Raw genomic sequence first — 16,032 nt, 5'->3', positions numbered from 1 at the left:
CTTTCATAAATGTCTGCTGGAATTAGTAAAGAGAAGTAATTTCTTTGTCTCTTTCATTTGTATATTTGATACTAAAATCTCCTTATGGAAGTAATATTTATAGAGCTAAGCACAAATTGTCATGGTGGTAACTACTTGACTATTGATGAAGTGTGTCTGCCATTTTCCTCCTGTGTGAATAAGAAAAAAACCCTTCGAGTTAGGCAGGCTACTGTTAAGAAAGAGGGCTTCTCCTCTCGCAAAAAAGCTGTCTTCTGGATGTTTGATGTATATTTCTCTTTTCTGGAGAACATGTTGCTTTAATGGTACTAGTAATTTTTCTGGCATACCGAGGCTGTTCCTGATGAACTCCATTGTAATCTGTCCACATCTAAATGTTATATGTTTGGGAGTTTGATTTGTTGTCAAGGATTATCATTGTTTGCTTTAAAGCATCCTCTTTGCCTCTGAAAAGTTGGTCTTTTGATCTCTGGGAATGATTAAGCACCTAAGTCTAGAGTCCCAAGTTAGTGCTTTCCTCCCTTATAACTGATATACTGGAGAAATTATCTTTCATTTGCTTGTCTTTCTCTTCCCTATCAAGTAGATGAGATTAGCATGTCTTATTTCCATAGGGAAACATCTCAGATATAAACAATAATAGTGTAACTAAAGATTAATCCTCACTCTTCTCTTTGACTCCTCTCTTCCAATCCATGTTATTTAAAAACCTGAAAAAAATTACTTTCATCCTAGACGCAAATCCAGATCTCCTTCCCCTAGAAGACGATCTTCCCCTGTCAGGAGAGAGAGAAAGCGCAGTCATTCTCGATCTCCCCGTCACAGAACCAAGAGCCGGAGTCCTTCCCCTGCTCCAGAAAAGAAGGAAAAAACTCCAGAGCTCCCAGAACCTTCAGTGAAAGTAAAAGAACCTTCAGTACAAGAGGCTACTTCTACTAGGCAAGTACATAAAAATTCATTTATAAATAATCACAATTTTAGATTAATAGTGACTGCAAATGTGACATCTGAGTTAAAACTACTTATTTTCCTTTTAGATTTTTTAAATTATAAAATTAGTTTGTTGAAAAGAAATTGTTTAGGAGAGTATATTAAAAGAAAATGCCCTAGAGGGTGACCATTACTATCTTTCAGTTGTATTGTTTCAGGTATTTTATATATTGTAACTTGCTTTTTTTCCTCAATGTATTGTGGACAACTTTGCACTTTTAAGAAATGTATGTGGTTGCCAGATGTGGGGGTGCATGCCTGTAATCTCAGCACTTGGGGAGGCTGAGGTGGGTGGATCGCTTGAGCTCACGAGTTAGAGACCAGCCTGGGGCAACATGGTGAAACTCCATCTGTACTAAATACATACATATATATATATATATATATATATACACACACACACACACATACACACAAATTAGCCGGGCATGGTGGCACATGCCTATAGTCCCAGCTACTCAGGAGGCTGAGGTGGGAGGATCACTTGAGCCTGGGAGGTTGAAGCTGCAGTGAGCCAAGATCATGCCAGTACACTGCAGCCTGAGTGGCAAGAGTGAGACCCTGTCTCAGAAGAAGAAAAGAAAATGTACATGGTTGGAATTATTAGTTGCTCTCTGGGTTTCAGTGATAGGTACATACATACTTTTGTGTCTTTTGGAGCTAGAGACAAGTCTGTGAATTTTGAAAAGTTTTAGAAATAGTTTATTACATCGTTGTATAATGATTTAGAAGGCTGAGTGCAAGAAGGCAAAAAAAAAAAAAAAAAGCTTTTGTTTCCACAGTGACATTCTGAAAGTTCCCAAACCTGAACCTATACCGGAGCCTAAAGAACCTTCTCCAGAAAAAAATTCCAAAAAAGAAAAGGAGAAGGAGAAGACCCGACCACGATCTCGGTCACGCTCCAAATCAAGATCCCGGACGCGGTCCCGCTCTCCTTCTCACACTCGACCTAGACGGCGCCATAGATCCCGATCAAGGTGGGTTGTGGCTTTAAGATCAACAAAGATCTTAGGTTTTATATGCTACTCTACTGGGTACAATTAGATAAATAATTTCAAAGTGGTAGAAGATGTTTAGTACAAATATTTTTTGAATGTACACAGAGAATTTGAGGACACTTTTCTGTGTACCATAAAAATCTACATAAATGGAAAATTGTGATCCTTGATATTTATTTTTTAGATGTGGCCATTGAGAAAACTAAGCCAAGAAATTCCTCACTCCTGGTTTATTCAGGACCTAATTCTGTTTGTTATGGCAGATCGTATTCACCTAGAAGGCGGCCAAGCCCAAGAAGGCGGCCATCTCCTCGAAGAAGAACTCCACCAAGAAGAATGCCTCCTCCACCAAGGCATAGAAGGAGTAGATCGCCAGTGAGACGGTAAGATTTTTAAAATTTGGATGTGTCAAGTGTTTGACACTTCTGGATAATCTTTCTTTTAGGATAATCTGTAAATTAGTGTCCCCTGGAAGAAAGAACTCATAGGCGATATTAGACAGTGTCTTCTAAAGAGTATGTTTCATTTGAAGTGTAATGCAATTGTTCGTGTTACGAAAAATGTCTAGTCTGGTGTTGTAAAGTAAATGAGAAATTCATCTTATTGATACTTTTCTGCTAACTTTTACCCTTCTAGACTTCACCAAGAAATCCTAAGTAAGGGAATTGGCCACCTTCTCTTTGGCTTTTAACTGGCTTCTGAAAAGTAGCTGATTATAGGGCCAGTAAGCTCCTTTTACCAGTATTAAAGTAATTCATTTGCTATTTTTTGAGAAAAATAGAGAATAGAAAATTTGCTATTTTTTGAGAAAAATATTTTTATAAAATTTTCATACAGAAAATTCTCATTATAGAAGTAATGAAGCTTATAAGCAATTCAGACAGAAATAGCATAACTTGGAAGTGTTCCATAATCCCCGGGGGAATATATCTATATTTCATAGATATAATCGTTATTACTAGTTTAGTGTCTGGTTATTTTTCAAAACCCCGACTGTACCAGTGTTCTTTTTCTTAAATCATTCTAAAATGAGCATAAGATAAAATATTTGAACCTTGGATAAATCACTTTAAACAAAAAGTTAGTGGCTACATCTACCCAAAGTAGAGTCCTAGTGCACTGGTAGCAGTTTTTGTGCCGCCTTGCAATACGTTTCACCTGGCTTTGGAAGAAATGCCGATGGTTAAGCTTCCAGTTATATTTTGGACAGAATTTTTTGTTTGAATCTTTTAAAGTTCTTTTCAGGGAACCAAATCAATTTGGAAATAAAGAGGGGAAAAATCAAGTAAGCTCTGTAAAGTTACTTTGTTCTGCAGTCAGGTTTTTCAGAGTCCCATATTTTGAAAATTTTCTTTGGGGAGGGGTTGTCAAGATTTGTGAAGATATATTGAACTATTACTACTGTTACAAAGAATTGATGTGTTATGCTCATAGAGGAAATTAGTGAGGTAAATGGTCAGTTCAATTTTCAGGCATCACACTTTTCTAATTCCCCTTTAGGAGAAAAGTAATGTTGGTGCTTCCTAGTACAAGATTAGTGGAAACAGCTATTTCTTATACTGGAGTTTTGCAAACAGCATGTTTAAATTGTGCTTACTCAGCCATTTAGCAGTCAATATTTTACAGATTGTTTAAGATTCCCTTTCAGCCAGTTTTTATCTCACACTTAAGGTAGGGTTTCTTTTTTTCAGGTTCTCAGGAATTCTTCCGCCAAAGGTGAATTCTGCAGGTACACATAATTGCAACACAACTTAACACAAATTTTGCCGCAGAATTCGAGAGGCCCCTGCTTCTAAGTTTATGTAGCTAAATGAATTCTTAGTTTTGCACATCTTTTTTAAAAATGCAACCTAAAGGTTTCTCAACATTGTGTTATTAAATGAAAAATACCTTGCCCCCAAATTTTGTATGCAAACTCCAAAACACCAATACCATTCCTAAGGCAGAAGGACTAGTTAGTTATTTTATTATAGCATTCAACCTGACAAGTTTCATAACTGGAGAGAGAACACAGACAGAAGTATTTATCAGATTAAGTTGTTTATATTTAGTCTCAGAACTAGCTGTTTCCTGGCCTGGGTTTATGGTTTTTTTCCCCATTCTTTTGGACTCATTTATGTGCTTAGCTACATAAACTCAAAAGTCGGATTAAAATAGCTGTATTTTTGTGTAAACTGTTCATACCTGTAAGGCCGTTCTTTATAAGTGTGCAATTAGTGAATATGAATACTTTATTCCACAGAAGAAGACGTTCGTCAGCATCCTTGTCTGGGAGTAGCTCATCATCCTCTTCATCTCGTTCACGGTCACCACCAAAGAAGCCTCCCAAGAGGACATCCAGCCCCCCTCGGAAAACTCGTAGGTTATCTCCTTCAGCAAGTCCTCCAAGGCGAAGGCACAGGCCATCACCTCCTGCAACTCCACCACCCAAAACTCGGCATTCCCCAACACCCCAGCAGTCAAACCGTACAAGAAAAAGTCGTGTTTCTGTGTCTCCAGGGAGAACTTCAGGTAAAGGTAAAAATCAAACACATATGAAACATGTTCTCTCTTTCTTTGGCTACAAAGCATAGTCAGTTATTGCCCCCTGCTCACTCTCAAAGTATGAAGTAGCTAGATAATATTTGTATCTGATACTCTCTGTAGGTTTGCTTATAAGCCTACCTCTTTCCTGCTTTAAAATCTTGGGGCTTTTTTATGTGTAAAAGGGTTTTGTTTTTAGCAATGCCCTCTGGCATTGCGCAGGTGGAGAAATCTTTTACCAGCCGTGGGCTGTTTGAGTTGGGGTAACATATCAAAGTTTGCGTTGGCATGATAAGGGATCATTTTATTACTATGAGACCAGTTAACTTTTTTTTCTCCTGAAGATTTTTGGTTTGATATCTTAAATAAGAGGACTTCATATTCTCTTTTAGTTCTTTCTTGGTCGCATTGCGCTCCCAAGCAAAGGACATGGTGTCCTGTTAAAAGCTGATTTGTTTTTTTAATTTAGGCTCTAGGCAGGGTTCTTCTGAGTGTTGTCCTTGCTTTATTCTGCAGATTGATTTCTGAGGAATTTATGATCTGTGATCCTGCCAGGCAAGTAGAATGCTGTGTTAGTCTGAGTGAAGGTTGTGATCTATTGGGGTTTGTTCTGTGAGCATTAATACGCATGGAAAAAACTGTAGTGTCCATTTGAACCAGGCTCTCTGGAGCTTAGGGCTGGAATGATACAGCCTAAAAGGTGAGTAGTAAGGGATGGGGAGGATCTTAAAAACTGCTAAAGCAATTGAGTTTTAAGGAGCAATCTGTAGGTTAACACACACTGGGGTTATTATGATCATATTGAAAATTTCAGGTTAGAGCCAGGTGTGGTGGCATGAGCCTGTGGTCCCAGCTACTCAGAAGGCTAAGGCAGGAAGATCACTTGATCGCAGAAGTTCAAGGCTGGCCTCAGCACCATAGCGAGATCCTGACTCTTAAAAAAAGAGAGAGAAAAAATATCAGGTTAGAAACAAAGAAATGGGGTTGGGCAAAATTTTCATTATACATTTTAATGAGCTTGATGAGACTAGCATTGCTAATTATTCACCCTGTTGCCTTAGCTCCCCACTCCCCAAGGCTGCAATGTGGTGATACCTAGAAAGGCAAATTTTGCTTTCTTTTTTCGTGTCTGTGACAACGAGGCATAGATAAGCTGACAAAGTGAAAGGGTGACCAGCAGATTATGATAGTCTGTAAAAAGTAATGTTTTCTGAATTGTGGCATTTTTATTGTAGTGATACATTCATTAAATAAGACATGGCCATTTTTGTTGGCCCCTTAGAGAAGCAGCTAATGAAAGTAGAGAAGCCTGTAACTGTTCCAGGTTCAGTCCTCAGTTTGAGAGGGGCTTCAGGATCACTATTTTCATAATCTCATGTACCATACTGCTTTTCAGCATTGGGAAAATTTCAGTCCATTTTCAGTTACCATGTCCAAATCTGATGCCCATGGCCCTGACCTATTTTGTCTTTTCCTGTGAAGTTTGTACTTCTGAATATTTATTCTTTGTCTGGAGCCACAAAGCTCTCCAGGGGAAAAAAACAAGTGTTTTCACCTGTTACTTTGCAAAAACACATCAAGTGATGATTTTTTTCATTTATATCATATAGCCAAAGAGTTGCAAAAGTACCTGAACAGAGGGACCAGTCCTTGTTAAAATAGGTTGATTGTTAAGAATTATTAGGTACCTCTTAAAAAGCATCTGCACAGATGCTAATTTCTTGTGTTTTGGCGTATACTTTTTGCAAACAAGACAGAGTGGATATGTACATAGGAAAGAAGTAAGCCATGGTGAAAATAAGTATTTCTGTGGGTTTTGGGACAGGGCTTCCATGTTCAAACAGCCTACCCAAAGAGAGGCACTACAGGCAGTGTAGTCAGTCTCCCCTGTGACCACTGGAGCTGAATATTGGTTTGAGCTACTTGGAAATAACCTTTCCCCACCACCCGCTCCAAATAGAGCCAGCATCTCACTCTGTCACCCGGGCTGGAGTGCAGTGGCCTAGTCATAGCTCACTGCAGCCTCCAACCCCTGGGATTACAAGTGTGAGCCACCACACCCGGCCCAGACATAACCTTTTATATTAAACTGATCCCAGCCCTCTGTGATGAAATTTCAGAGCTAGAAAAGACCTTAACAGTTGTCATCAAGAAACAGATTTTCAGGTTAGTTGACTTGGTCAGGGTCAACCAACTAGGAATAAAACTTGAGTTGTCATTCCCAGTTAAATAGTGAATACTTTTCCCAACTTTCCTACCTCAGAATTCCTCTTTGATTGCTAAAGGTGAGAAATGGAGGGCAGGGTTGAAATTCTTTAGCTTCTCTATCTGGTAGTATGATTTCAGAAATTACTTTGCAGTTTCTACTGCTTAGAACAGTAACATCATTGAAATGTAATAGATATTAAAGTTATATTTTCCATAGTGGCCACTAATCAGGGCTTTAGGGCTCTGCTCTTGATAGTGGGCAAATGGAGTGGGAGGGAGGCAGGAAAAGTGTTTTGGGGAACTTACAGGTTAATTATTTGGAATACAGTATACAGTCATCTGAAGGGATCTTAGGGGAAACATTTGTAATTATTGACATTTCATAAATTGGCATTATCTTAGTACATAAAATAGTGCTTGAAATCAGTGGCACAGTCAGTGAAGTATGTTAACATGATCAATACTGGTGGTGACAGTGTGGTAATTTTGATTTATTTAGATTAGCTTGGCCACATAAATTGTGCTATCTAGACACTTAATGGTTATTTTACTATTGCTGGTCACAGAGTAACTTATCTTTATAAGTGATCTTTTGGGCAGGTCTAAGATTAATAATTAATAGGACTGTTGGAGTAAATTTAAAATTCTGGTTTTAACGTTGCCTTCTACGATTTCTGACTTCATGCTAGAATGATTTTGTCCCTTGAATACTTAAAACAACATTAACATAAAGTAAATGGTGTAAAGTCTCATCTAGAAAAATAGAAATCTGAAGTGCTGTTATAATATTAATAATGCTGTGATTCAATTGTATTAAACCAGAGTAGCAGTATATAAATGATAGTTGTTTGACGGTATAAATTTTTTTTTTTTTTTTTTTTTTTGGGAGATGGAGTCTTACTCTGTCGCCCAGGCTGGAGTGCAATGGTGCGATCTCGGCTCACTGCAACCTCTGCCTCTCAGGTTCAAGCGATTCTCCTGCCTCAGCCTCACAAGTAGCTGGGATTACTGGTGCATGCCACCACACCCAACTAATATAAATGTATTAATAAAGACTACTTTAGCTAAGTAATTAGTGAGAAATTGAATCAGGATATAACTCCAGATGTGTATTTCCACTGGGGAAAAATGTAAATAATGTTACAATTCACTTGTATTATATAATGAGTAGGCTTTTGCCAACTATCTTGTAAGCATAACCACATTTTTAATGTTTCTTAGGGGAAAATGTATCCAAACAATCAGCTTCCAAAGCAAGTTTGGGAACCCAGTTATCTAAAGTGGTAACTTGGACATGCACTTTTTAACTACGTGCCCATAATATCTTTTCAGAAATTGAGGATTAAGTAACACTTAAAAATAGAGAATATGGACTTAGAAAAACAGCCTCAAATAGTTAACAATTTTAAAATATTTTTATTTCTTTGAATTTGTTAAAATATAAGTATTAAATGTAGTTTGCTATTTGCACTGTCATGATTCCTGATATCTAATTGAGTGATAGCCATTCTTTACCCAATCCAGTGATTTGTCCAAATGGCTTATTATGTAGAAATTTTAAGAAAAGTTGCTGGGTGCGGTGGCTAACGCCTGTAATCCCAGCACTTTCGGAGGCAGAGGTGGGCGGATCACCTGAGGTTGGGAGTTCAAGACCCACGTGACCAACATGGAGAAACCCCGTCTCTACTAAAAATACAAAATTAGCCGGGCGTGGTTGGCGTATGCCTGTAATCTCAGCTCCTCGGGTGGCTGAGGCAGGAGAATCCCTTGAACCCGGGAGGTGGAAGTTGCAGTGAGCCGAGATCTTGCCATTGCACTCCAGCCTGGGCAACAAGAGCGAAACTCCATCTCAAAAAAAAAAAAAAAAAGAAAAGAAAAAAGGAAAAGTCTGTTCATTGAAAAGGCATACTGGTAAATTCTTCATTTTGACTTCTTTAGCAAAGATGCGATTACTGTGTTAGATCACTGATTCTCTAATTACTGCCCCTTGGAATAAACCATTACAGAATTCTGAATGTGAGTATCTGTTAAATGAGCTGTATCTGTATTCTGAGTCAAACATTCCATGGCAATTGCTTTAATCACACAAAACAGGTATCAGGATCCTGAGGGGATCAAATTGTCTGTAGGTTTATTTCTTATTGGGATGTTTTCAAGTGGTGTTTCAGGTTAATCTATGGTATATATATATGTTTATATGTGAATATATTTATGATTTTAGTTGTAGCAATGGATAGATACTATAAGCAGAGATAGTTGTTCAGATTAAAACCCATCGCCTAAAAATAGATTCTTGGATTCACATCTTAGCTCACTTAAATTGTCTTTGTGACTGAGGTGAAGTTGCTTCTTTTTAAGCCTCAGGTTTCCTCTCTTGTGAAATGGAACAGGGAGAAAGGGATGTGATACTACTAACTGTGTTAATAGTATGTCTAATACAGTAGGCTTATAAAAGGTAGTTACCATATTTCTATGTCATTGGTAAAAGACAATTGGATAATTCATAGGATACCCACTGCTCTCCTACTACTTTAGGTATAGAAATGCCTTTTTTTCTTTCTAGCTCTTTGGAAAGAATCCTCAAGTCTTCGTATTTAATAATTTTTACTATTTGTGGCGGTCTCCTTTTTTTCATAGGTAGTTTAAATCCCCTGTGCTATTGTGAAGATTGTGCTCTACATGAAGAACCTTTAGCCTGTTGGGCAGCCATTCTTCTTTTCTAGACCAAATATCTTTGTGAAAGTTTCATCAGATCTTATTTCTTAATCATTTATCATCTTGTACTTTTCTGAACCCACCTATAGTGGTTGCTTAAAAGCTTTCATGTTGATGAAGTCTGTGAAGTTGAGTGTGAGGGAGGGAGTGTGGGCGTGGAGGGTGTGTATTTTAGATTGTGGAGCTCAAGTAGCACACAGAGGTTTACTTTACTGAGCTGCTTCTATTCAGTAGCACCTCCCAATTTCCTTTAACTGTTGGTTTTCTTGGGAGAATCTCAAGATTTGAAAATCATTGTAGAACTTTTTGAGGTTTTTCATTAAACATTTAAAAATTCTTGCCTCACTTCAGATAATGTTCAGATATGACAACAAGGTCTTACAGGAATTTTTTAATTCTTCATAAATTCTTTTTGAGAGTAGTCACACCCATTTTTGTAATAGCAGGAAGGCATCTTGGCTGGGCGCAGTGGCTCATGCCTGTAATCCCAACACTTTGGGAAGCTGAGGCAGGAGGATTGCTTGAGGTCAGGAGTTCAAGACTAGCCTGACTAATATAGTGAGACCTCATCTTTATTTAAAAATAATAATAAATTTTTAAAAATTAAAGGCATCTTGTATAGACCTTTTTTTGTACATAAGCTTTTTTCCACTCTTACTGTTTTTTAGTGACAAAACATAAAGGTACTGAGAAAAGAGAATCCCCTTCACCAGCACCGAAGCCTAGAAAAGTAGAGTTATCTGAATCGGGTAAGTTTGTTGTTTTTTTGTGATTTTGGTTTGTTTTTGTTTTTCTTAAAGTTGATTTTGATTTTTTGCACATTTGGTCATCCCCTTCTGCTTGAAGATTTAAGTATAGGGCTTAAGAGCTAAGACTCTGAAGGCAGACAGACTTGGGTGGAATCCCCCATTCCAGAATTTAACTGTTTCTGTTTTAATTAACTTATCTGAGCCTTTCTTCTTTCAGCTCCGAAATAGGGACAGTAGAGGTTTTTGACAGTTAACTGTATCTGCTTGTAAAATGCTTGGCACCAGCCTGACCTGTAATAAATGCCTAAATAAATTTTATTATATTTGGTGAAGATAGTCTAAATCAGCATGCGAATTGGCATTTTAAACTCTTCTTTTAAAAAAATATAGTAGTTGTATTTTTGATCCAACCAAATGAAGGTTTGAGAGACTATTTTCCTATTCAAATTGCAAATTTTCTATATGCTTCACTAAAGAAACACTTTCTAAATGCATCCATCTTTCAGAAGAAGATAAAGGTGGCAAAATGGCTGCAGCAGATTCTGTGCAGCAGAGACGCCAATACAGACGACAAAACCAGCAGTCTTCATCTGGTATGGACGGTGATGAAAGTTTTTTTCTACCTGTATTTCCTAATAAAAAATACTTGGTATATAAACATCTGTGTGTGCAGCATGAGTACTTACTTGCCTACATAGAAATCTGTCTGAGGAGGCAGGATTGTTTGTTTTTTTGGTTTTAAGTCCTTTTGCAAAATTTAATTTTCTGTTACATTGTTATAAAAGTAATAGATCCCCAGGATACAATAGTGAAACAGAAAACAGAAGTATAAAATTGGAAAAGTATCATTCTTTTTCCAACCTCCTAAAGCTTTTACTCAGAAATTTTCTGTGCATATAGATAAAGGAAAAGAAAAAACCCCACAGAAGCTCAACTGTAGATATGTTGCCTCCCTTTTTAACTTAACAGTATATTTAGAACATCTTTCCCTATTAAAAATCTAGACTGGGCGCAGTGGCTCACACCTGTAGTCCCAGCACTTTGGGAGGCTGAGGTGAGCAGGTCACTTGAGATCAGGAGTTCCAGACCATCCTGGCCAATAGGGCAAAACCCCGTCTCTACGAAAAATACAAAAATTAACCGGGCATAGTGGTGCACACCTGTAATCCCAGTTACTTGGGAGGTCCAGGCAGGAGAATCTCTTGAACCCAGGAGGCAGAGGTTGCAGTGAGTGAGCTGAGATCGCGCCACTGCACTCCAGCCTGGGAGCCTGGGCAACACAGCAAGGCTTTGTTTCCAAAAAAAAAAGAAAATAATCTACCCTATTATTTTGCTATTTGCATTTTTTATTATAAGAATATACCAGGCTGGGTGTGGTGGCTTACGCCTGTAATCCCAGGACTTTGGGAGGCTGAGGTAGACGGATCACTTGAGGTCAGGAGTTCGAGACCAGCCTGGCCAACATGGCAAAACTCTGTCTCTACTAAAAATACAAGATTAGTTAGGCATGATGGTGCAGGCCTGTAATCCCAGCTACTCAGGAGGCGCAAGCAGTCTTTCTGCCTTGGCCTCGCAAATGCTGGGGTTACGGGGCGAGCCACTGTGCCCAGCCTAGACTTTTTAGAGTGTGCCATCTTGATGGGATTACACTGTGGAAATGATTTCTATGTCTTATTTAAATAATGAATATGCTTGGCTTTGAAATCATTGATCATATATTGATAATGATTCTGTTCAGAACTGATGGCCTGTATACATGCTTGCTTACCCTAGTGAACACTCCATCCACCTGGATTTCGGAAAACTTGGACAGATTCAAGCACAAACCTAATATAATATTTTTTTAATTGTGTTATTATAGACTCTGGCTCCTCCTCCTCCTCAGAAGATGAACGACCCAAGAGATCCCATGTGAAGAATGGTGAGGTTGGCAGGCGGCGGAGACATTCCCCTTCCCGGAGTGCTTCTCCATCACCACGAAAGCGCCAAAAAGAGACTTCCCCTCGGTAACATCTTTGCTTCAGTGATGTTCACTGATGTTCTGTAATTGTGATGAAATTTGATAACTTGGGATTATTTGAGAATTTGGTTAACTCCTTCAAGTATTTGGATATGGTTGGATTTTTGTTTGCTTTTTAGGGTTTTTGTTTTGTTTTGTTTTTGCTTTGTTGGTGGTTATTAATATTTAATTTAGAATTGGTAAATTTTAAACCACCCTGTCATATGTGTGTGCATGATTAGAAAAATAAACCAAACTATTATAGCAGTAACTCCTGAACATCTTTGAATATTTAAAAATGTCTCCATTAATGGTACTTAATCCACCCAGGTAAATAATTTAGTGAATGGAATTCTTGACATTTGTTTTTCTCCACTGCTCTCAGGATGCAGATGGGAAAGCGATGGCAATCGCCAGTGACTAAAAGGTTGGTTAGACACTACTTTGTAAATTAGGGTTACATGTCAGAAATTTTAGTGACTTAATTTTCTATTTAGGTGACCTCATTTCATTCTTAAATATATGGTGGCTGTGGCTATGGATGTGCAGATCCTAAGTTGTTTTGGTTTGAGTATTTTTTTTAACACATTAGATTAATGATAGGGAGAATTATACATGAGCTATGTGGTTTAGACCCTCATTTGAACTTAGATTTTTAATATCTGGTTGTGCTCTTTTGTGATAATTTGCATCAACTTACATCAAGTGGCACACAGATTTGTAACAGTATCTGGATACTTTTCCAGAGATAGGATTAATTGCTCCTTAGATTTGGGGGGAGGGACTTCGTATTTGTGGTGACATTAGGGAGGGCAAGAAAAACTGGGGAGAAACTTTAGAAATATTAAAAGTGAGAGGATCACGAGGTCAGGAGATCAAGACCATCCTGGCCAACATGGTGAAACCCCATTTCTACTAAAAATACAAAAATTAGCTGGGAGTGTTGGCGCGTGCCTGTAATCCCAGCTACTCGGAAGGCTGAGGCAGGAGAATCACTTGAACCCGGGAGGCGGAGGTTGCAGTGAGCTGAGATCACGCCACTGTACTCCGGCCTGGCAACAGAGCTAAATTCCATCTCAAAAATAATAATAATAATAATAATAATAATAATAATAATAAATAAAAGCAAATGGAAGGCTTTGGTCCTGTTCAGTCTTTCCAGTACTAGAAAGGTGGGTTGCATATCTTTTTTTTTTTTTTTTTTGAGATGGAGTCTGGCTCTATCACCCAGGCTGGAGTGCATTGGTGCGACCTCGGCTCACTGCAGCTTCTGCTTTGCAGGTTCAAACGATTCTCCTGCCTCAGCCTCCTGAGTAGCTGGGACTACAGGCACATGCCATCACGCCCAGCTAATTTTTGTATTTTTAGTAGAGAAGGGATTTCGCCATGTTGGCCAGGATGGTCTCAAACTCCTGACGTCAGGTGATCCACCCGCCTCGGCCTCCCAAAATGTTGGGATTACAGGCATGAGCCACTGGGTCCGACCTGCATGTCTTTATTGAAACTTCTGATTATTAGTGTCACTGTGACCATAAAACTGTAAAAGTTTAGAGCCAAATCCCTAATTCAGGCCTTACTCTCATAAGTCAGAAGATAGTGCCCCTGATAGGGTAGTTTCTTAGGGCCACAAAGTGACAAAGTTGGATCTTAGACCTATACATTTGACATTACACTAGTCTGTCTTAACCAGCTTTCTGCTTTTGGGGCCTTAGCTGCCACTGAATTTTGAAGTATTTATCCTTGCTGAAGCTATCCCACTGTCCTTTTTGTAGCTCAGTTTTTGAAGCTGTGTTGTTTTAGGTAATCTCATCAATAAGAGTGTTTTCTTGGAAAGGAACCAGCGAGCTGTGTTTGTGATGGAGCAAAGCACGGGGTATCTACACTGTGGAGGAAACTGCTCCATGATAATAAAAGATAAAAACCTAAAAAAGATTAGTTTGGCTGCTAAAGCATTCCTTTCCCAGCTGTAATTATCTCTGGCTTTTGTGAAGTTGCTAGCACAGCAACTAAACAGTTGCTTTACAGAGTTAGATTAGTGGTGCAATTTATTCTCTTTCATCTCCCCTTCCCTCCCCACCACCCCCCCACCAAATTATGGAACTGCTTTCTGTTCTGGAAAGAGATTCCTCACAGCAGTAAAATCAACACTGTTTATTGCTCTACTCCAGGATATTTTTGTTTTGTTTCTCGTCATTTAAAAAGTATTTTAAGTTACATACCAGCAGCTTCAAGTTTAATGCCATTAGAAATTGCCATCAGCTTCCTAGGATTTAGAGATGGAGGAAGGATTGTTTGGAATTATGCTTTAGTATCGTATTTTAGAAGGGGAGATAGAGGCCAGGTGCGGTGGCTCATACCTGTAATCTCAGCACTGTGGGAGGCTGAGGTGGGTGGATCACCTGAGATCAGACGTTTGAGACCAGCCTGGGCAACATGGTGGAACCCCATCTCTACTAAAAATACAAAAAAGTTAGCTGGGCGTGGTGGCGCATGCCTGTAGTCCCAGCTACTCGGGAGGCTCAGGCAGGAGAATCGTTTGAATCTGGGAGGTGGAGGTTGCAGTGAGCCGATATCATGCCACTGCACTCCAGCCTGGGCAACAAGAGCAAAACTCCATCTCAAAAAAAAAAAAAGAAAAAAAAAAAAAAAGAGGCTCACGCCTGTAATCCCAGCACTTTGGGAGGCAGAGGCGGGCGGTTCACGAGGTCAGGAGATAAAGACCATCCTGGCTAACACAGTGAAACCCTGTCTCTACTAAAAATACAGAAAATTAGCCCGGTGTGGTGGCAGGCACCTGTAGTCCCAGCTACTCGGGAGGCTGAGGCAGGAGAATGGCGTGAACCCGGGAGGCAGAGCTTGCAGTGAGCCCAGATTGTGCCACTGCACTCCAGCCTGGGCAACAGAGCGAGACTCCGTCTCAAAAAAAAAAAAAAGACAAGAAAAGAAGGGGAGATAGAGCCTGGTTTCGAATATTTCATATGTATTTAGTGTGAGGTCTTAGTCCCCACAAAGCATAAGCAGATTTAAGTTGAAAAATTTAGTGGTGACTTTTAGGATTTTGTCTGTTCAGTTAACAGAGCTTTCTTAGTTTCTAACGGGAACCAAGACAAAACATAATTCCAGATTCACAGGAAGCATGAGTCCTGTCCTGGGCAAAAAAAATCAAGAGCTTGGAGCAGAGACATCCAGATTTGGCTCTTAAGCCACTTGCGACTATTGGCATTTTTGAATTTCTGTATTAGAGTCTCTAAAGCAGTTGATTCCTAATAAGGAATCAGAATCACCTGGAGAGCCTTTCCCAAAAACACCTGGCTGGACCTTAGCCCAGACCCGGTAGACATAAATCTCACATAAGCTTCCCAGGTGGTTCTAATTTGCATCCCCAATAAAAAGCAGTGCTCTGATGTGCTGTTGCCGAACTTTTTCACTCTGTGTCATGTCAAGAATGTTCGGTATTGTGATCCAGAGTAAAAGAAAAATTTCACAAAACTATATTTACCCTTGTCACAAGTAAAACACTCTGGTTTTATTAAGTTTTTTAATGCTACCACCCAGGGTCTTGACTAATGATCTAGACCTGTAGTTTGAAAAACACTGTTCTGAAACTTAGTAACCATTGCTGCCCTTGGGGTTAATGATAATTGAAGCCGTGTCTTCTGGGTCACTTAACTATAAATGCCACTGACTCAAAGTTAACTATATAGGCCAGGCGTGGTAACTCTCACCTGTAATCCCAGCACTTTGGGAGGCTGAGGCGGGCAGATCACCTGAGGTCAGGAGTTCAAGACCAGCTTGGCCAACATGGTGAAACTCCGTCTCTACAAAAATATTTTAAAAAATTAGCCAGGCA

General features: G+C 39.1%; 1 protein-coding gene across 9 annotated transcripts in view; it reads left to right on the top strand.

Moving 5' to 3' along the window:
- Positions 1-16,032, top strand: part of SRRM1 (serine and arginine repetitive matrix 1) — a 30,078-nt gene that overhangs the window by 7,655 nt on the left and 6,391 nt on the right. For 2 of the 9 annotated variants that reach the window (XM_054500147.2, XM_054500193.2), the window contains 8 exons: positions 736-939; positions 1,773-1,967; positions 2,252-2,371; positions 4,231-4,505; positions 10,103-10,183; positions 10,690-10,776; positions 12,045-12,189; positions 12,568-12,609. In XM_054500147.2, coding sequence (XP_054356122.1) covers positions 736-939; positions 1,773-1,967; positions 2,252-2,371; positions 4,231-4,505; positions 10,103-10,183; positions 10,690-10,776; positions 12,045-12,189; positions 12,568-12,609 — 1,149 coding nt within the window. The remainder of the gene's footprint in view (positions 1-735; positions 940-1,772; positions 1,968-2,251; positions 2,372-4,230; positions 4,506-10,102; positions 10,184-10,689; positions 10,777-12,044; positions 12,190-12,567; positions 12,610-16,032) is intronic. The other 7 variants (XM_054500159.2, XM_054500158.2, XM_054500155.2 and 4 more) reach the window with 7 other exon arrangements.

This window comes from Pongo pygmaeus, chromosome 1 (genome assembly GCF_028885625.2).
Source record: "Pongo pygmaeus isolate AG05252 chromosome 1, NHGRI_mPonPyg2-v2.0_pri, whole genome shotgun sequence".
Lineage (NCBI taxonomy): Eukaryota > Metazoa > Chordata > Mammalia > Primates > Hominidae > Pongo > Pongo pygmaeus.
This window is presented reverse-complemented; position numbering and strand designations above follow the sequence as displayed.